Source organism: Falco cherrug, chromosome 2 (assembly GCF_023634085.1).
Source record: "Falco cherrug isolate bFalChe1 chromosome 2, bFalChe1.pri, whole genome shotgun sequence".
Taxonomy (NCBI): Eukaryota; Metazoa; Chordata; class Aves; order Falconiformes; family Falconidae; genus Falco; species Falco cherrug.
In genome coordinates this window covers 100292077-100314361 of record NC_073698.1, presented here as the reverse complement: position 1 = coordinate 100314361, position 22285 = coordinate 100292077, and the positions used below count along the sequence as shown (strand labels likewise).

The window sequence follows — 22285 nt, the reverse complement described above, 5'->3', positions numbered from 1 at the left end:
AAAAATGCAAGTAGATATTCATATAATTCTGCAGTATTTAAGGACAAATATGAATGTAATCGTTGATGTGTACATACACATGTGCTCATACACACATATGAACACACAGACTCATATGGCAAATAAACCTCAACAGATCAGCTTAAATAATGACTTCTTGTTGCAATGTCCTATAAAGTATTTTGCAGAATATACCTTTAGTCTCCTTTGAGGTACAGCATCCCAGTCTATAGACCTGAACCATCGATGTCTTTTCACATCATCTGCTCCATTCTTTAAAGAAAAAAAAAATCAAAGTAAGTATTCAGCAAGTTTTACATACGCCAAATCATGTATTTCATAAGAACTGTGGTATCAAGGCAGACTAAGGGTCTACCTTTTTTTCTTTTCTTATGTGATAATCATTATAAGATTCTACAGAATAAATTCATAGTACTATATCCCTAGCAGATCCTGAGTCCCAGCAAAAAGATCTGATTTTTTTTTTTTTTTACAGCATTCTTTTGACACAAGGGAGATCAAGAATAGGCTTTAAAAATGCTCACAAAACCATTCACTGCATTCACTTCTGTTTTCTCCAGCATTTTAGAGTGTCTCTTATTCAGGTATATTTTCTAATTCCTACACTAGTAAAAAAAAATAACTGAGGGTTGATGGTATCTTAAATAAAAATTGTGTGTGGGAAGCACGTAGTTCTATCAAATATTACAGACGTTTAGTGCCGACAACAAGAGATTCTCAGTACCATTACAAAAGTGTATTTACATAAAAACATTTGTTTTCATTTTAGATATACAGTACAAGGCATATTTGTCTTGTAAAGATTATTCTTTCTGGGCTGACTGTTTTGATTATGTATGCAAAGAATGAAAATGCCTTCTTCCCCTCCCCTCCCCACCCCAGATGAAATTTGGTTCAAGCACAGACTCATTCTCAAGGCATTAAGCACTGGGGAAAAACAGCTGCTTTTCTGTCTGAAGCCTGATCACAGCACAGTTTTAATGCACAGCACTCAAGCTCATACCACATGCAGCTCCATGGAATGAAGCATACCACTTTTTTTTTTTTTAAAAAAAAAAAAAGATTTATATGGAGTGGGACTATCCATGCTCGTATCCAAAGAGGCAACAAGGAGAGTAATTTATCACCCAGTTCCCTCAAAAGCAGACCTTATTGAATGCTTCACCAGAAAATGCCCTATGGAATTTAAGAATTTTTAAACCAAGTAGGATTAAGGAAAAGGATCAGATTTCAGAATCACCTCCCATCCCCCACCCCAAATTCTGCTTCTAATTAGAAATATTTTTGAATTTGATAGTTTAGCCAATTGTAGGGGAAAACCCCAAAACAAACCAAAACAACCATGGACTAAAAAAACCCAAAGGCCAGCCAAACGCATTTCCCAAAACCCACATTTCAATAAAGCAAGTGCTTTTGCTTTTTACTTCAAGACTGTCAAAAGATACATAAGTTTTCACTGATCAGTAACTTTCTAAAATTTCCAGCTTATGAAAATTTGGTTTTAATCCTCCTGCTGTGTCCGTCCCCGCCCAAAAATGCAAAGAATTCTGAAGGATAAGACAAACATTCACTTCTCAGCTTTTCCCACCACTCTTCAAGTTTGTGCCGTAAAAGGCTCTAAAAAGGAACTTTGGACAGCAAATTTGAGCACCTATACTTGTATCAGTATAGTCAAAGAATCCGGATCACTGTGCATCTTTTACCTTATTCACTTATTAGTACCATATACTGCGCTTCTTAAAAAGCAAACCTCTAACCTCCCCTGCCCAGAGCAATGGAAATCTCTGCAGCCTCTAAAAACTAAAAGATTACACAAGCTGATGTAGGTATCTGCAACACTGTAACAACAGTAACAAGTCAGTGAGTATAGGATTAATTTACTCTGCCAGAAGGGTAAATGAACCTACACCGAACTTCCTGTGGTGCTTTGGCTAGCCTGTTAAAGTACCCAAGTTAGTTCACATGCAGCTAACTTCTCACTGCACTACCAACCACAGCTACTGCACAGCTGCAGAATCAACTTGGAATACAGCTGTCATCTTCTTGGTGTTACAAGTAGTACCACATCAGGACATCTCACAGAAGTCACGGGATTGTTTTGTGCTCCTGCTTGACATATCACAGATACAGATGTACTTCTGAGGCAGGCTGGAATGCTAGCTGAGACACATGAGCATATTTTTGTCTAGAAAGCTATTGCCTTCATAAGTCTGTTCAGAATAGGATGAATAATTTTTCTTGGTGGAAGACTATTTGACTGTCCTTAATCAGGACAATGACGAAACATCATGGTACTACAACAGCCCTCATGCTCTTTAAAATAGTTTTTAAGCTTCAAATCGGCTGGCGCATTGTCTGTCCTACAGTAGGACTTAGCACCATGTTTCGGGTCTAATGTAAGTCTTCAAATTAATCAGTAAACAGGTAGGGTTGGTTGTTTTTTCGGTTGGGGTTTTTTTTTGGTTGGTTGGTTGTGTTTTGGTTTTTGGTTTTGTTTTGGTTATTTGGGGGGGGGGGGGGGGGGAGCAGATGTGAGAACAGAGGGAAACTGTCATGAAGGATAGCATTAATCCAGAGAAATAGTAACATAATTTCCAGAAACACACAGTTAAACTTTCCATTTAGGATTGCACAACCAAAGCAATGTATGGGAAAATGTATCTCTCAGCATCAGAACAGTTCAAGGTTTGAAGGGACCTCTGGAGATCATCTAGTCCAACTGCCTGCTAAAGCAGGTTCTCCTAGAGCAGGTTGCACAGAATAGCATCCAGGTGGGTTCTGAATGTCTCCAGAGAAGGAGACTCCACAGACTCTCTGGGCAGCCTGTTCCAGTGCTCTGTCACCTTCAAAGTAACGAAGTCTTTCCTCATATTCAAATGGAACTCCCTGTGTTGCAGTTGGGCCCATTGCCCCTTGTCCTGTCACTGGGCACCACTGAAAAGAGCCTGGCCCCATCTTTTTGACACTTGCCCTAAAGATATTTGTATGCATCAATAAGATCCCCTCTCAGTCTTGTCTTCTCCAGGTTAAACAGGCCCAGCTCTCCCAGCCTTTCCTCATAAGGCAGATGCTCCAGTCCCCCAGCCATCTTCATAGCCCTCTGCTGGACCCTGTCCAGCAGTTCCCTGTCTCTTTTTGAACTGGGAGCCCAGCACTGGACACAGCACTCCAGATATGGCCTCGGCAGAGCGGAGTAGAGGGGGAGGATCACCTCCCTCGACCTGCTGGCCATGTTCTTCCTAATGCCCCCCAGGATCCCAGTGGCCTTCTTGGCCCCAAGGGCACCCTGCTGGCTCATGGGCAACGTGCTGCCCACCAGAACTCCCAGGTCCTTCTCCCCAGAGCTGCCTTCCAGCAGGCCAACCCCTACCTAGCCTGTACTGGTGAATGGGGTTATTCCTTCCTAGGTGCAACAACCTACACTTGCCTTTGTTGAAATTCATTAAGCTCCTCTCCGATCAACCATCTAGCCTGTCCGGGTCTTGATGAATGGCAGCAACCTTCTGGTTACAAATTTCAATAGACGTATCTCAATGTATCTTTATTTCAAGCTTACAAAAACAAGAGACTTAGAAAAGCTGTCCTACATTCTTCCTAAAGAATTCTTTCAACCTTGTGTCTTGTTCAGCATTACATCTAACATTTTATACTGACCTTCATATTTCCTAATCGTCTTGTCCTGTCAACCACAAGCAGCTTCTTAATAAGGTCTCTGCAGTAAAGAAAACATGTCCTCTGTTAAACAAAAGTAATTTCTTTTTGATTGTTATGCTATGTTACAGATTATGAGCATACTTCCCTTTGACTAGTTAATACTGTGTATAATCTACCCATTCAAGTCCTTCATATTTTAGGACACTTATGAGTGAATGATAAAAAGGAATATCCTGTTCTAAAAGGAACTTGCAGAAGTCTTACGAGTTCCTTTTAGACTTTTTCAAGGAACAAAGGAGAAAAACTCTCTCTCCACCGCCCCCCCCCCCCCCGCCCCAGCAAGTAGTACCATATCTTTCTTTCTTTGTATTTTTTATTTTGCTGGGCCTTCCAGATCTCAAACTGGATCTCAAAACCTATTTGGCAGAACACAATTCTAATATATAATATAAAAAAAACAGATAAAGCCACCGCCTCAACTTTATACACTGACATTTAAATTTTGTGGCAGCTAAATATTCAGAGAAACCATGGAAGAGCTGGCCATCTGCTTAAACCCAGTAATAACTATAAACTAATTTCATTGAAAATGAAAATCCTCCCTTGAGATTCTAGTTCACTGAACAGTTCTACATAAAGCTAAATCAACATTTTAAAAGAGGAACATAAGATTAGAGACATAAAAGGACTGCCATTTTTATAACAAAGTACTTAAAATATTAAGCACCAAAAACCTCCAACATAAATCAAAATTAGTATCACAATTTATCAAGGTAGCTTGATTACTTATAAGTTTAGAGAAAAAATCTGGCTTCGCATTTCTATAAGCAGCTACTTTTTCTCAAAGATTATTTTGCTATTTATTTTTAGAATAGCAGCATTGTGGTCTCATGCATAAAGTACTAATGACAGGACAGAACAAAAGTTTAGCCATCCTTTTTTCTACAGCCTCAAATAGACCTGAGATGCAATACTGTATGAATTGCTAGGCATCTACAGGGTATGGCTAATTCCAGTTTTTAACTTTGCAGAAGGTTTAAAAAAACCTTCAGCTTTATTTACAGAGAAGAATGCAAACATTAATGACACACCTGCCTCTCTCCCTCCCTAACTGTACCACCTACTATTCCAAAACAAAGACAGTATTTTGTCACCTATCCTTGAAACCACAAAAATGTATGCACAGAAACACGTATAAAGATGAAGAGTAAATGTGCCAGACTCTTTGAAAAGCTGTAGTATTTGGCAGGAGTGTAGTTCCAAAATTCAACTGGAAAAAATACTCAATTGCCAGATAAAAGAAGCATAAAAAAGTCAAGGTAGAAAGCAATTTTTAAAACTCCCATGATAATTCCAGCTAGCCAATGTTAGGATTAGATCAAACGATGTGACTGACTCCTTTTACAGTCACCTTTGCAGAAATACCTCCTCCTAGTTTTTCAGGGAAGACTATTCCTTATGGAGAAGGCTACAAGAACGGTTATAACCCGATTTTAAAAAAAAAGAACTGAAAAGAAATCCAGAACCCCCAAACTAGATTCACAGGCTATATGACCCAAGATAAATTATGGAGTTTCCTATTTCTATATAACCAGAAAACATTCAGTGGATCCTTCTTTGCTTGCTTCAAAAATTCATCTTAGAAAAGAACAATCAAGGCATGAGCTTGCTCAGCGGTACTGTGTTGTCACTAAAGATGAAGACATTTGCTGCATTCAATAGAACAAACATCCATTAAATTGAAACAATAGTTTAGTGCTGCTTTATTACATAATTTATGAAGAATAGTTTGGGTTCACTTTAACATGATCATTTCTAATAGATACGTTGCTGTACGTATTTGGGTAATGAAATTCTACATCAAGGTCTTCCCAGACCAATAATCATTAATTTGCTGTAGCACTGATGTTTCATTTGGTATTTTCCACAACTGTCTTTGCAAAAGCCCAAAAAAACAAGAACAAAACCAAAAAAACTTATGAACTCATTAGTGACCAAAGAAATTGGTGGAGCATAATTAATACTTATGGTTTATCAGAAATGAAGTAACACAAAACTCTGCCGACAATCTTATTTTGGAATTTCTGGTTGTTTCATTTATTATCATTATCATGGCAGCAGCTCTTCAGAAGAGATCTGAACTACTGGTCACATATATCATGGACTTCATGTATACAGGACAAAGGACTCGGAGAAAACATCTAGTTAAACTGCAAAGTGACTAACAAAAGGGACAGAGAGCAACGTGAAGAGATGCTAGCTCAGGCCAGAAGGAAGAGCACTCGCACATGACACACAACAGTTATACAGCACAGTAAGACAGCGAACACCATGCAGTAAGACAGAAAGCAAAAGTGGTGCAAATTCAAAAGATAAAAAGTGTGGGAAGGTCACAGGGGGCAGACAGAAAAACATCAACCAGTAATTTTATGTAGTACACCTAGGTAGAAAAGTTTTCTCAGAGTTCAAAAAGGAAAATAGTTTTGCTGCCTGAGAGCAGAGAGTTAAAAGTTCGATTGTTATAAACACCGTACAGCAATAGTATTTCAGAAAGCCTGGATGTGACAGGACCCAAGATAGTCTTCATACTTGCTGAGATACCAACTGATAGGAAGAAGAGAGAGAAAATGTGATACAAGTAAAGTAACAAGCAGACTATCTTCTTAGGACAAAATAATCCTGGCACTTGCTTTAAGCTAACGGTGCAGAGACTCACAAGACTATCCAGTTATACATATTGTGGTTTTAAAAAAAAAAAGGAAGAGAGGTTGACAGAAATAGATACATTATGGTAACGACTCACTGCAGAAAGCAGGTGAAGCCCCACAAATGAATGAGGTCACCCAAAACCAAGGTGTGAAAGGAGGAAAGCCCAACCTAGAATCCCATGAGCCCCTTAAAGGCAGGAGTGTAATGGGAATGAGTTGCCAAGCACACACTAAAAGAACATCTGGATAAGAAAAGCTGGGAAAAAGATGGATCAACAACTATGATGATTAATGTATCCCACAGTTCATTGGCAGTCATGTCTAGACTGAAAAGCAAAACCTGCATATGCATGCTTACTACCATAACTAGGAAACTTCACAGCATCAGACATCTGGATAGTAGAAATCAGTGTTGGTCTTTGAATGTCAAGCACAAACAGAAGCCAACAGCGTCTCTACTTTTAAATGCTTTCACCATGTTAGACAGGTTGCTGGTGATAATAACCTAATTTGAGCTGTTCATCTTCTGGTCACACTCTCATACTTTAGCACACACAATAACTATATGAGACACTCAGTCTTCTTCCCAAGGCAGACTGCGTTAGGAAGATCTGACAATGAGACTACACTAAACTGGAAAGAGCATCAAGATAGTAAGGGAAAATTCTGTTAAGAACAGACACAAATATGAGACACAAATCAGCCTAAGGTGATGCAGACATACTTGATTCAGTGCACCTGATGATTTAATGGAGTCCTAAAAAACCCGCCCCTAAATGATTATTTCTGCAAGAGAATTCATAAAAGTTCAGAGAAAGTTGGACAGATTTCATTAGGTCTGCCATACAACATGTTATCTACCTAGCGGTGACAGAAAGCAAGTGCCATCTATAAGGCCACTTCTTCAAAACACCTTGAACAATTAACCTGGGAATGTAAGAATAACATCTTGTCCTCACTCACAGAATCATCTCTGCTTCTGAGGAGAAACTTCATGTTTAAAATTGCACTTTCTCTGTTCTAATGTTTACTAACAATTATTTCAATTAGGGATTTTTAAATAGGGAAAACAGCATTTCATCTGCGATATACCTGTAATGATTGCAAAATATAATGAATAAAAACCCACACATGCATATATAAGACTGCATATTGAACTGGGGCCCTGGTATCAGAAGTGGAAGTGGATTTTACACTGGAACTTCTAAAGTATCAAGGGTTCATTCAAGCAGTGATGTTGAGAGTGATTTAACTAGTACATATTTAGTGTTTACTTCCTGCTTTCCTAATTTTTTTCACATTAAATTATCCCCTTATATTTCTCCTCCTTTCTTTCTTCCAGGCATCAACCTGCTACCAATGAGCTTTGTACAAGGTGGAAAAGCACTTAATATGCCAAAATATGCAGAAAAGTAAGAGAAGCAGATACTATCTTACAACCCTAGCTCCAGCCTGAAGTCTACTAAACACATAATTTTTCTTGGACTGCAAGAGTAAATGTAATCTGTATTATTTTCCAAATTGGTGTTTTAGAAAAATCAGAATCTGGTATCTGGTCTTCTATGAAGGTCCTTCAGAAACAGTGCTCAGGAGGTGTTTAGAGTACAAAAGACAGCATCAGGAGTCATTGACTTACTTTACATATAAATCCAAATGCCTCGGGAAATCTATTTTGCCAGCAAGAATCTTCTGATATATACCAAATGGATTGTCATCAAAAAATGGAGGAAACCTATTTTAATACAGCAAATTTTAGAGGTTAGAAAAACAAATTTCTAAAAATCTTATAAACACCATTATGTTATAGTAATTGCCCTCAGAAATCATTGATTATATCGTTCCTTCAAATACTACAGGTCAAACAAATACTAACCTCAAAACAGAAAACATTTTTGTATGCAACACACTGAATACAGAAATAAACTCGAAGTAATACAGGAGAGATTTGTGTTACATTAATACAGTAAAAATACCAATTATGAAACAAATTTTAAGTGTTAAAGTAAAAAATGCTTTACCCTTCTCTGTAAAACCCAAGGGTATACTTTCCAAAACAGCATTACCATTTTTGATCCTTGTCCTGTAACTGCAGGCATACCCTTATTCACTAGTTTCTATCTAAAGTCTCAAAGGATCCTCACATGAATAGATTGTCCAGTTCAGTTATTTATTGTACTTGAATTCATGTATATGAGAAGGTTTGAAACAGACAACTATTCAGAAGCTGAAATTCTCTTGAAGCGCAGCTTTCTTTCTGTGCTGGACAGATAAAGTACTTATTTCATAATCTTCCTCAGATGATCAGTAAATCCAGATGCAATTAAAATTCTACAATATTTTCTAGAAAGTTCTTCATGCAGTTATGAGCTAACAGAGACTACTTGTCCCACAGCTACAGGAAGAACTGAATGTTTTCCGTTGTGCTTCCTTCACTAGTGTAATACATACCCTGATTACTGCAAGAGGCTCAGGGGTATAGGTGTGTCCATACAGTTGTTGTAAGCAGCTTAGCCCAAGTGCCCACAGGCTTTCAGAGTGGCAGTCACCTTTTTAGAAGTTGTCACAGGAAACCTTTTAGGGGAATGGAATAACTAACTACTCATTTACTAATCTCAGTCCCACCTTGACTTCTGTAACATGACCAAAGCATCCCTCTACTATGCTTCTGTCTCAAGCCTCTCTACAGAATAGAAAAAAAGGGATTTTGCACATTAACCATACTAATAATGTCCAACCACTATTGCAGTCCAATGTTCTAAGACATTTTCATATCGCCCCAGTGTTTTATAATTACTTTCTAAGAGAACTTAACTGCATACGTATACACACAAATACGGTGCTAGTGACTTTGGAAATCACTGGTAACACAAAAAAGGGCGAAAACAACATTTCCTCATTTCACATTCTTTCCTTAATTTTATGCTACTCAAACTAGCTTATTCCTCAACAAATACTATACATTATTTCCACTAAGTGCTGTCAGAAGTATTAATTTCTTCATTAATTAGCTGACAGTCAAGGGAATTAGCATTTCCTTTGAAATACTGTAAAATTCAGCCACCGACAAAATCAAATTCCATCAGAATAGTTAAGTAAAACTGTCTGTATGCATGAAGTAAAAAAAGGTAGTACTTCAAACAACAGAAAAGCATGACAAAACTATCTGGATAAAGAAAGACTGAAGAACATTTGTTGGTGTTGTTCAGAAGGCCAAAGCAGTTTCATTATGAAAAACTGAATAATCTTGGCTAGAAAGAAACTGGACAATGTAAGAATCTCAGGGAAAAAAATAAATATTTGTGGGTTTATGAATTCTTGCTTTGACACTAAAAAACAAGCAAAATGTGATCGATATTTAAGATGCATAAAAACTTTCCACATCATACAGACTATCATATAAAGTTTCTTTTTTAGTCAGGCAACATTATATCCTTCACATCCTCTGAAGTTGACAAATGGTACACTCAATTTCCAATTTTGTATTTGTTATTAGATATTAGCATCTATAAATGCAGAAAACAATTAGAATGAGACTTTATAACTATGTACGACAAAGGTAATCTGCAGTAAGTGGACTCAAATGAAATGCAAGGTTTTTTCTTCCATCTCCAAATATCCTGTACACTACTGAGGTGTCACATCAAGAATAAGAAGCATGTATAAATTTATACATACTTATACGTGTTTAAATGCTCTTTGTGTTCCCACTTTGAAAATCTGAAATTACTATGTTTAGAATTCTTGAAATTTAAGTCACAATTGGCTATATAATAATTTAATGGCAACACTGCTTAAAGTGTATTTGAACTGTATGCAAAATTAGAATACCTTTGAAAAACTGCATAGTTTTCTTATGGACAAACCAAGTAACTTGACTTTTCTATTACTTGTAAATGTCAATCTTCAACACACCACAAATTATAGATAAAACAAAGTATTCTGCTGGAAGCTACCTAATAAATCAGCAGCCCCCTTGCCTTGAGTTTCAAACTGTCTTCACACCATAATACAAACATCTGCCTTGTTTCCAAGAACTGAAAAGAAACTAATATATATATATATACATCTGTGTATGGGACAACAGCTGCAAACCATTCCTTTTGCTAACTGATGCATAACAACAGCGCTGACATTGGTCCCAAAGATAACAGATATTTTTAGCACTCCAGAAGAGAAACTGTAGAACCTCAAGGGAAAACACACAGGTCTGAGAATATGAAACCGTAGACAAGAACCATTAGCTACCTATAACAATAGACCAGCACATCACATATGACCATCAAAGCAAGAAAGAGAAACACAAAGTCCCCATTAAATGAGAAAATTCAGTTAGCTACACATCTCTAATTATACGTATCTAATTATACCTGTACAATTATGACCTGACATCTAACATTAAATAACAAGTATATTTTCCTCTACCATAGATTGTAACAGAACACATATTCAAAATAAATAATACAGTAATAAAATGAAACTAAGTAAAATATAAAATACATATATTAAAATAAATAAAATCTTTCAACTCTTTTTATTGACGGTTTGTTTATCTTGCTTAGATTAACTCTGTGAACTTGATATTACTAATATGTTTTGTAAAGATATCTTCTCACCCCTGGTTTTCCCTGTTCTTTCTCCTTCCTATTATTTTATTATCTTAAACCTAAATGGGACCTTGCCTTAAATCTAGTGTGTGCAGAACTAAAATTCCATGGGCCTCTAGAGATTAAGCCAGAGAAATAAGACACTGCAGAACAGGAAAGTGAAACCACACTTGTTTGTTTGTTTTTAGAGAGACTATTTCCTTATGCACACATCTACCAATTCTTCTCAATTGCTTTTGGGGTTCACAGAGAGCAACTTCAGGAAATTACTACCAAATGTCTTGAGTAATTTACTTGCAGACAATAACTAAGTCTTGAAGTCAGGTTTTGTTCACTTTCAAATAATTTTTATATTTCTTAAATCTTCTTTGAATTTCAAGGTATAAAGTTACCTAGGACTGTTTTTGCATTAAAAGCCTTAATAGTAAACATCAAACCACATTTTGAGTTGAGGAAACATATCTTAAAACACTATTGCCAACAACAGCAAAAAGCTGATAAAATGCTAATAGCATATGCCCTATGCAACAACCTGCCCTCCTGAAGAAAACCCACACATGCCACAATCCTTGCCCCACTCAACCCCAAAACCTCAGAATCTTAAAAATACTAAGCAAATAGTATCAATCTATGCTCTCCACCTCCCCCATCAATAAAAACCAACCAAACTAAACCCTCCAAACAAAGGAACCCAAACAAACAAATGTGTGGAGTCCCTACCCCAGCCTTGGAAAGGGACTCACCCGAACACTAGAAAGTAAAAAGCAGCATTCAATCATTATGGAGAGCATGTCTACACAAACACTGTAACTAAAACCGTTAAAAATCACTTGCAGCAGGCAGCTGCTCTGTCAATCAGCCTACATCTCAGTTGCCTTTTAGAAATGTGTAATTTCTTTCTGTGCGTTAAGACTCCCTATAGCCAAAGTGTTTATATTGAGCTTGGGGGAATCCAGATCCCATCACTTGAGTCAGATATTATCAGGCCATAGAAGATCCTACACAGAAATGATTGCAGCTGCTCCCTTTTTTTAATGACAAATATATACCTGTCATATTGCAGCAGAATATATAGCAGTCATACTTCAGCACCCTGCATTCTTGAGGTCTCATTGAACACAGAGATGAGATCTTGCTTGACTGTCACGTGTAGTCAGTATGTTAACTTTGGAAACGCATGTTTCTGTTAGTGCTCAAGTAAAGAGAATCCTATCAACATCTCTGTGAGGCACTGAAAGGAAAACCACCCAAACCCCATTTACACTGAGGCCACACAAACCAAAGACAGTGGTCCCACTGAAACCTGTGGCAGGAAGGTAAATCACTCAGACTACAGCTGGGAGACTGCAGCACCTGTTACAGCACCAGACACTTTAATCTACAGTCTTCATGCTGTCTAGGACTAATATTAGTGGCAACAAGGCTGCTGGGAATCTCTTGCTCCTTTCATCCCTCTGAGAAGGATTCCCTTGACCAACCTGGGCCGCTCACCCTTACAGGGAATGGTTGAAGAAAGGTAAAGCCTGGCTGCTGCACAGATCAGCCTACATAAATAATGACTTTTTATTAGACCAGTCAGCCAAGCCTGTCTGGGTCAGCAGGGAACTATTAGTATATTCTAATGCTCTTTCTGTCCAGAAATTGCCTTAAAAGTAAATGCATATGTAAGCCTGCAGGACATTAAAAAAGTAAGCAGCAGCAGCAGTGCAGTCCTGGGATAAAGATTTGATGCTATTGGGTGAAAGAAAACATGCAAGGGATCGAAGCTCTGAAGTAATCATCTATTTGGAACTGTCTACAATCTGATGAGCTTGTCCAAACACCAGAACAGTCATCAATGTTACCCTGAACTGACAGTACTGTAAAGAGGAAAGGAAGAAGAAATCCACACAGGGAAGTTTTTGTTCCAACCATTCTATGGAGTTGCAGATCTAGAATGAAAGGCCACAGAGGCAACTCAACGCAGACTCAGGGAGTGAGAAGGTACAGAGCACCCTGGGCCTGGAACCAGAAAGATCTAATGACTATGAAACCAAACTGATGAAATATACCCTGATTCTTCCAAAGCTATGAAAGCCTTGCTTTCACCTGCATTTGTTCTACTGCACCAACCATGGCAAAACTCATTTCACTCAAAGTTCCCACTTTTTCTTTTTTCCCCCAAGTACCTTCAAACGATACAGCCCATACAAAAAACATGCAGATGCCTTGTTCAGTACACAAGCAGAATTTCACATTCTTTCTAAAACAGCTATTTATTTTACAAAGAGTATTTATTTTATGAAATGAAGCTTCTACATACCTAATTCTTAAAGTCAGAAACAGGTGATTATATTAATGCTACAAAGTCTCTCTTCAGTTTGAATTTGTATCTTTTGGAAACATTGCTTATCAAGCAAATTCCAAAACATCAGAAGTAGTGACGTTTTCATCAATCAGAGCAAACTGATTTCCCAACAGACCTTTTAAGATTTTCCCTGTTCTTTTTTCTTTGGCTTAAAGAAAACCAGTGTTCTGTAGTGATACAAACTGTACTAATAAAAGTCTTCCTACTTGCCACTGTGCATTTTTACAGACTAAAGGTCTCACCACAAATACTATTTCACTATGCTAGAAATCAATTACAGAGGTTTCAGAAGATAACTAGTAGGCCTCTTCTTTACCCTTTAAATATAAAGGATTTTATGTACAAAAATCCAAACTTCAACAAAATCTGACGTTCCAAAACAGATAAGGAAAAGAGCAGCTGTTAAAAGTGTTAAGTAAAAAAAAAATAAATAAATCAAACAACCAACAAACAAAACACAAAACAATCCACATAACAACAGCGTTGTTCTGTATAGCCTTCCAGTTCCTTCAGAGGCAAAGATGAGATTGGTGTATCAGTAATAAATTTAGGCCAAATTTGCTATTCCGAATATCATAAACAGAACTAGTAAAGCATCCTGTATTACTGTATTACATAATATTGCTGTGATATAGTAATCATTATCACTTACCCTGACAACATCTCAAATATAAGAATTCCTAGGGCCCACCAATCCACAGCTCTTCCATGGCCTTTGCTTTGTATAACTTCTGGTGCAAGGTACTCGGGAGTGCCACACAGCGTCCATGTCCTGGGAGGAAAACAAGAACCAAAACCCACAAAACAAACAAAACCAGACTGAAGTGAAACTGAAATAACAGTAATAGAAAAAAAATAATAATCACACACACACATAGAAAGTACCCAACATACATCTATGTGTTTATTGTACAGAGAAATAAGAGAAAAAAGAAAGACTTCTACAAGATCTAAGATTGCTTTGACAATGCTCTCCAATTCTACTACAACAGATAAATACGGAAATTAAGATACTTCTAGACTGCAGGGCATATCTGTGCACAAGAGTATCCTGACTGCTGTTGTAGTAGTCTATCCATTAAGGCTTTGAAATTATTAACAGTGGTTTTCGTCCTGTAAGCTGCAACCCCTGGGAGTTCATGGACTGTTTCTGACAAGCCCAGCAAAAGGCAAGCTTACTGGCCTTTGCCAGCAAAAGGAAAAATTCTTATTTAGAAAAAAACAAAGGGAAGAGGGGGGATAAAAACCAGTAGTTTAAATCAGTAAATAGCTGCAGACATAACTAAGACTGTAAAAGTAATCCAAGTGATGTTTTTCAAATAGTATTGAAATATAACCTGTCACCACATCCACAATATTCATTAAAATAAAAATATTTTGTATTTTTAACTACTTAAAAATAGGTACAAGATGTAGTTAAGCAAGGGTGAGATATGTAAATAATACTATTTTTGATATATTTTAATGCCATTTTTAGTTGTAACTTTCTTACTATAAGCTCAGGATATAAAAGTGTTACATTGCTACCTAACTGAAGCTAAGTAGTTAATGTTTACAAAGACCAAATTAATATGTTATAGAATGTTTCGAAACCGTTTCTTTCAGAAATGTGAACTCTTTGTAAAAATACCCATGTAGAATTTGCCTGGCTTCACTACCTTGACTTATATTTAAATATGCATTACAGAAAAAAATGTTCTTTCATTCTACACTTCCCTGATAGCAAGTCAGAAGATGAGACTGAAAAAGTGCTCACCAACTCAAAAGCGGGTGAAGTAGCAGCACAGAATAAGAAAGAAAAAAGTGCACTGCATTTTAAGAAGAATTCTAATAAAATATGACAAAGAATACAGTTACTATATTAATGGTCACTGAACACAATTCCTAACTTGCATCAAAAGAAACCGCTTTATTTGTGAGTGCAAGAAGAATCTTCTCCAAACAAACTGGTAACATGGGCCTGAACAAATGCAGTAAGATGAATAGCAATCACCTTTAGAAGTAATACATACTCCTTTCAACTTCCAGTTTTTCCTACCACAGTTCCGCTAAACTTAACAAAACTTCTTTTTCCTAACAGTAAACAGATATTCAAGATGCACCTTATTGAATCTCAGACTGCTTTAACGATTAAATAATACATTTTTCTGAGATTGCAGAATTATTTTAAACAGCTTTTGGGTGTTTTTTTATTTCCTTTTGTTTGGTTGGATTTTTTAAGCCTTAGCCTTGATTCATAAAAACACTTAAGAGAAGCTGTACAGCCAGCCACAACTTTAAATGAAGATCTATGATGCATAGAGTGGAATTCCTTCAAGCTTGATTTTAATATGGCAAAAACTAAATTACTCCAACTAAACTGTTAGAATGCATTAGACATACTATGCATTCATGTGCTCCATGGTTCTTGAAAGTTGAAACTACATTCATTACTAGTGTAAAGGCTACATCTTCAATTTTTTCATAAAAAGGTGGCATAATTTTAATTGCTAGAAAATATAAATTCTCATTTTCCAAATCAAGCACGCTCAAGAAAATTCTTACATACAGTGCTGCTTTACACACCACTGCCATCTAGCAGTTGCCTAGATCAGGACTAGGTAATTAAGAAAACCAGCAAACCTTTATCTTTTACAACAAAATAGTCCCCTCTCCCGCAAATTTAAAAAGGTGTATTCAATCCATCATATGGATTTTTATTTATACAGATTTAGCCAGCTCTGCAAATGAAGCAGCTGCCAGTTCTACTGTATTTGTGAAGAAGGGCTGTACAAATCAGGCAGACAGGGCAGGCACACCGATTTTAACGGACAAGGTAGACTGTTTGCAAGACAATGCCCCACAATGGTTATTCTTTTCTTCCCGAAAATTGCCAACAGTATGAATGCATAAATTCAGCAACGATACAGTCTTCATCCCTTATGAACATCACTTACATGCAAGAAAAATCAGTCTAACATTGGGCCATGACTTCTAGTACCCACATAATTTGCTGGTGACAATGTAACTAAAATGACCCTCTATTACCATACAGGGCAATAAACAAGATATTTATTTTTTTTATTCAAGAAAAAGGAAAACCACAGATTAAGGAAAAGCCAACATAACCTGGAGTCCTCTATCTGCATTATGAAAAAAATTATTACCACCACCAGGTCACCACCTACTTCTCTTAATTTCAATCAAGAAATGTATGTTTCCTAACTACACAAAAACTTGGAGGAAGCTCAAATTCTTTGTCAAGTTGTGTATTCGTGCCATGAGATCATGAGTTGTATTTCTTTTGTTGGTCATGAAACAAATTATTTAATATTTTGGAAAACACATCAAGTAAATTCCATAAAAAGATCAAATTGTCTTAAGTATTTTTTAAAATCTTTACTATTTCATGACTTTTGCATATTCATCTCAAAATTCAGATCATTGTTTTGAAGATAAATGATAAAGTAGAAAAATAAGAATAGACTGCTTCCTTTAAATTGCTTCAGAAAGTCCACTGCTCTGGGTTTTAAATATAAAAGCTGAAATACAGGCAAGCAATAGTTGATAAAGCTGAACATGCAATTTTAAAACATGAAAATAAAGCAAAGAATCTACTTTGGTCACAAAGGTAAGCCATAAAATTATATTTGCAGGACTTGTTAACACCATTATTTGAAGAAATTAAGTGTCCATAGTTAACGTATTTTAGTGTTCTATACCATTCAGCATACACCTCTGTAGTCCCTGACAGGCTTCTTGTGTATAAGCCAGATAATAACAACGTCCTTTTGGTGTTCTCTTCTGCAAGTTTCTCCATAATTGTATTCAATGGAAATGGCTTTGTTTCCTGCCCACAAGTTTGTTCTGCAAGACATTCTGGCTTCTACATTGACAAACAATACACTTTGCAAACAAGACTTGCTGTGTCTTGTTTTTTCTCTTCAATCCACTCTGCAAAGCAGTCATGAAGCACATCCAGCTTAAGCAACAGTGCAGAAGTATCCCCAGTATCTTTAAGGTTAATCACTTCTCTAGTTTCTAGGAAGACTTTAATAGTTTAAAATTGTTGGGTTTTGTTTGTTTGGGTTTCTTTAGGAATGTAAACTGAATAAACTAAATTTAACAGCAAATAACATTCCTCAAAAAAAAAAAAAAAAACCCCAAAAAACCCAACCCCAAACAAACATTTAAAGTCCTATCTACCTAAAACTTTCATAACATTCTGAGTGAAATCTGTGCATAAAAAAAATAATAAAAAAATCTAGGAACTTTACTTTTGTGCTTCTCTGAAAGAACACTGGAATTAAAAAAAAAAGCAAACAAAAAAACCACCACAAAAAACAAGTGAGAAAGATCAGAAACATATTTAATGTATATACTATACTCCAAAAGTGGCATGCGCTTTCCAGAAAAAGAAAAGTCTAAAATTGTAATAGCTGTAAAGTTCCAAGCAAATCCTTTGTACATCCTTCAGGTAACAATCATATATAAATAACCCCTACCCATCTTCTTTCTTGACAATAAGCTTTTTTTAAGGTAGTGGCACATCTATTTTATGTGAGTGTACTTCCAAGAAACTGAAAAGGTTAGTAAGTCTTCAGTTAAACACCACCAAGGTGCGAAAGAGAAGAAATAAACAGCAGTTGAGACAAAGACACACTGTTTTGGAGAAAAATTTACAAATTTTAAAAGAACACTATGACCAAGAAGGGAGGACAAGGATAAACAGAAGAATGTATCAACAAGGAACAGAAGGAGACAAGAAAACCTCCTCTCTTTCCTCTTTCTCTGAAAAAAAAATAATTAGTGTCTAACCGTTCAGAAAATCTACTGATAAGAAGGCAAATACGCATGCTGCTTCCCACAGCGGGAACATAAGCTACAAGCTGGTCACTCTCTCTAGAGCTGGTTATTGTACATGAACATGGTGAACACTTTACCCTTTCACGTATGGTAACGGAGAGAAAGTAAAATGCACACAGAAAAATCTCGATTAAGCAACTACAGATTCATGGAAGTTATTATGTATCAAGAATGTGTAACTATATTTAAGGTCTTCCGCAGACCATGTTTTATTTTACATATTATGTCTTTTCTTGTCTAGGAATACATTTGTTGGTCCTAAGTGGCAGGACTCCTCACAGCTGTTTGAAAAACATATATAATTGTTTTATTTTTGCAGTTCCTATACACTATATATATATATATGCATATATATAAACACATAAGGTTCAGGTGTACAGATTTTTTTGTCATTTTTATGCACAGCAAACTTTGTACTCTTGATCAAATACTCTATGAAACAAAATAACCTACTAAAGTGCATTAGTGGATAAGTTGCTGACAACTGCATATTTTTACAGTGACAAAAACAGCATTGTGAAAATGACTGCAGCTAGTGGAGAGAATACAAGGTAGTTGCAAAAAAAACCCAAACCAAACCCAACCCCCCCCAAAACAAACAGACAACCCAATACAAAAACCCAAACCAGACTTGCATAGGTAACTACCTGTGCTCGAACTGATAAAGTCCTTCCAGCTTTATGTTCTGTATTTATATTACCTGTTGTACAGTTACAGGTAAATCAGCTACGAATTCAAAAAACTACTGTAGAATTCCACCATTCAATTCAATACAAACTGATCAACTTCACTGCCCCCCCTGCAATACGGGATGCAAAAGAACAATCAAAAGCAGCAGGGATAACTTGTTTTGATGTCCTAAAAAGTATCTGAATGAATTTACTTTTACAGATCCATCTTCCAGATTGAAAAACAGACTCTTAAATTGAAAAATATACTCTTAATGTGAACTATCACCTTATTTACTGAAGGTTTATTTCAATTGTGCCTTAAACCCACAGAAATCCAAATTAAGAATAACCACTATGTGGCAGTATCCACATGTAAGAAGACATAAGAATTTGTATGAAAGTGTCCTATAAAGAGATTGTCCTACTTTCTTACATGGAAATAGCCTTACCTTCCTCTTCCTGCAGAAGGTTATTTTGATTTAAAAATAAAATGTAGAAAATAATAAAGCCAATGTTTGTAGACTTACCTGCTTGCCCAGTAGAAACTGAATTCAATAAAACACATTGATACCAAAACACTATGGGTTTAAAACAGACTTTTAGACCTCAAGGGTGAACAGAACCCGCGTAATTATCAGTTGCCTACCATTCTTCTGTGCTGAGGCAACCCAGCACTGTGAGCATGTAACCCACAGGGAAGCAACTTTCATGACCTCCATAACACGACTTGATTTGCCGCCTCTGACTTTTACTTCATAAGGGATCCATTAAAAGTAGCTCTCTCAGATCCACCTTCATTTCAAATTGATCTTGCAGCATTTCCCGCCCCCCCCCCAGCGAACTGTTGCAAAAGCAGCATCAAACAGGTAAACAGATGAGTGCAGGGTATGAGCACCTACCTATGTTAACGCCTAACCTGCTTACTAGGCTGCCGCAGCTAGTACAATCAGATAATAGTCTCCCTCAAGGGCATAATACCAAACCTTGTCACACTGCTTTTCTGATATGACAGGCTAGGTTTTTTCCTCCCTTTTTCTGAATCCCAATGACAGCTCTTGCTTCCTTTTAAGAACAGGTTTTATAACCTTGGAAGAGTAGTTCAAATGGAGAGAACAGAGAAATCACTGGGGAAAAAAACCTCTGCATTATCAAAGTTCACATACACTAGTAAAACGGATGTAAGGCTGACAGTGTTGCAGAAGTTACAGTTAAACAGACCACTTCTGCTGAAGCTAGCCTTAGTGTTTCTGTCCAGATTTTACAGTTTAATTTCAGCAACAGGCTAGCAAAAACATAGTCTCCAGTTTTAAAATGTTATTCCCACATTTCAAAAATCTCTCCAAAAGTAAAGCAGAAGGAAACACGAGTTACAAAACATTTAGCAATTCAACATGTATGAGGGATTAATGTCCCATTTAACATACTGACGTACGTGTCTCAATATTTGCTCATATTACTTCCTAACTCCCTTTTTACAAGATGACTGCTGGAAACTTGAATAAACAAAACTACTCATATAAAAATACTTTTCTACAGTAGCTTATCTATGAAATTGCTCCAAGTTATAGCTGAGGTGCAATATTGGTTTCCATGCTGGTTTAAGGTGATAATTTCCTTCATATTAAGGGATTTCAGATGCGTGAACCACATGGAGTGTTAGGTGAATTGCTGAGCTCTAAAATCAAACTTTTTTTCTTCTATTTCACATGCAAATCTTAATTATCGTAACAAAAAACTACTTACCTATCCACCAGTTTTTTAGCAAATCCAAAATCAGTAAGCTTGATATGTCCTTCTTTGTCTAGTAATATATTTTCAGGTTTTAAGTCTCTGTAAACTATTTCTTTGGAGTGCAGGTATTCTATTGCACAAATAATTTCCGTAGAGTAAAACAGTCCTGTGCTGTTGTTGAAACGCCCCATGTTGCGCAGGTAACTAAAAAGTTCTCCTCCTGGCACATATTCCATTAACATATATAAAAAACGTTCATCGTGGTTGGTCCAAAATCTGTAATAAAAATTTTATTGAATAAACAAACAATCACTCTGATTTGCTTTAGAAATAAATTTCTGTAAAGTTATCTCTGTTGTCCCAACTATTTATATAATTAATCGATGGTTTCTATTCTGCAAATACTAAAACCCCCAAGAATCTAGCAGGATTATGTAACAGAGTAGCTGACTTAACCTGAAAAGTAAAACAGATAGTTCAGGATGCACATGGCACAAGCCAAGAAAGAAAATCTAGCTGACAAGATTCAATTTCATTGTACAAAACAGGTTTCTGTTAAGCACTTAATAACTGACTTTGTATACTGCCAGTCTGCTAAGACCAGTTAATTCTTACACACTTTACAGTTTATTTTATTTAATCAAATATTGCCAAATTGATGCAGGATGAGCAGAATCTGCTTTTGTATGGATGTTTATGACAGTATGTTCAAAAACAGGACACCACAGTTCTCCTTCCTCTTTCCTATCCCCTCCTCCCTGGAAATATACAACCCCAACTAAAGCATCAGTGTAAAACACTGTGATCTATCTTTAACAAAAGCAACTGAAAAGCAAATATGACAACAAAACAAGATTCATTTCTGTACTTCTGAATTAACCTGATGATAAGAACCTTCCATTCCTCAGACTGTTGCCTTTAATTTAAAACTGCTGTTGTGGTACAGTCATTACTAGAGGGCAGTAAAGAGCCGATAAGGAAGAAAAATCATTTCATGAGGCTTTCAAATGCTTCATTACCGACTACAGGAATCGCCTCTCACATTCTCCAAAAGTAAGGTGTTCTTTTTCTATCCATGTAAAAAAATTCACATACCACACACAGAAATATAACTCAACAGTTAAGAAGAAAATAAGTATCTAATAGTGTCTCGAAGAGTATTTTGCCGTTTTAACAGGAACAGCTATCCCTATTCCTACAATAACAGATAAAGAACACTGTATCCCTACTTACTTTATTGATACAAGAACAGAAGTTACTTCAGCTTCTAGTAACTGCTTCTGCAGTATTACCAAAATGGAAAGATCAAATATCTTTCTCTCTGGGGTTTGGTTTTTTCCCCTTCATTAGCTGGTTCCTAATCAAGGCATACAGTCTCAAGAAAGATAAGCACAGCAAACTGAGCTACCAAAATCGAGTGACTTTTGCTCAGTAAGATTTTCTTTCTTGATGCTGGCACTGAGGCAACCAAGAACATGAGAGACTATCAGACATCAGCAACAGCTCCTCCATTCCTTCCAAAGTGATGAAGAAAGCAGCATTCAGGCTTGCTTTTTTTTGCTTTTATGGCACCATTTCCCTATCACAAAGTCATCAGCATCATTAATTAGTTACCAATAACTAATGCTCAGAGTATCCTTCTTGACTATGTAAAAACACTCTTGAGATTTATTTTAAGTAGTTAGGCAAAGCTGCACCTACAGA

At 36.5% G+C, this 22285-nt stretch overlaps 1 protein-coding gene across 1 annotated transcript in view; it reads right to left on the bottom strand.

The window, feature by feature from the left end:
- Window positions 1-22285, bottom strand: part of PRKX (protein kinase cAMP-dependent X-linked catalytic subunit) — a 63083-nt gene that overhangs the window by 7186 nt on the left and 33612 nt on the right. Inside the window, exons 3-7 of the mRNA XM_055702418.1 lie at window positions 20594-20857; window positions 13987-14106; window positions 8020-8115; window positions 3676-3733; window positions 196-273 (exon numbers count right to left, since the gene is read on the bottom strand). Coding sequence (XP_055558393.1) covers window positions 196-273; window positions 3676-3733; window positions 8020-8115; window positions 13987-14106; window positions 20594-20857 — 616 coding nt within the window. The remainder of the gene's footprint in view (window positions 1-195; window positions 274-3675; window positions 3734-8019; window positions 8116-13986; window positions 14107-20593; window positions 20858-22285) is intronic.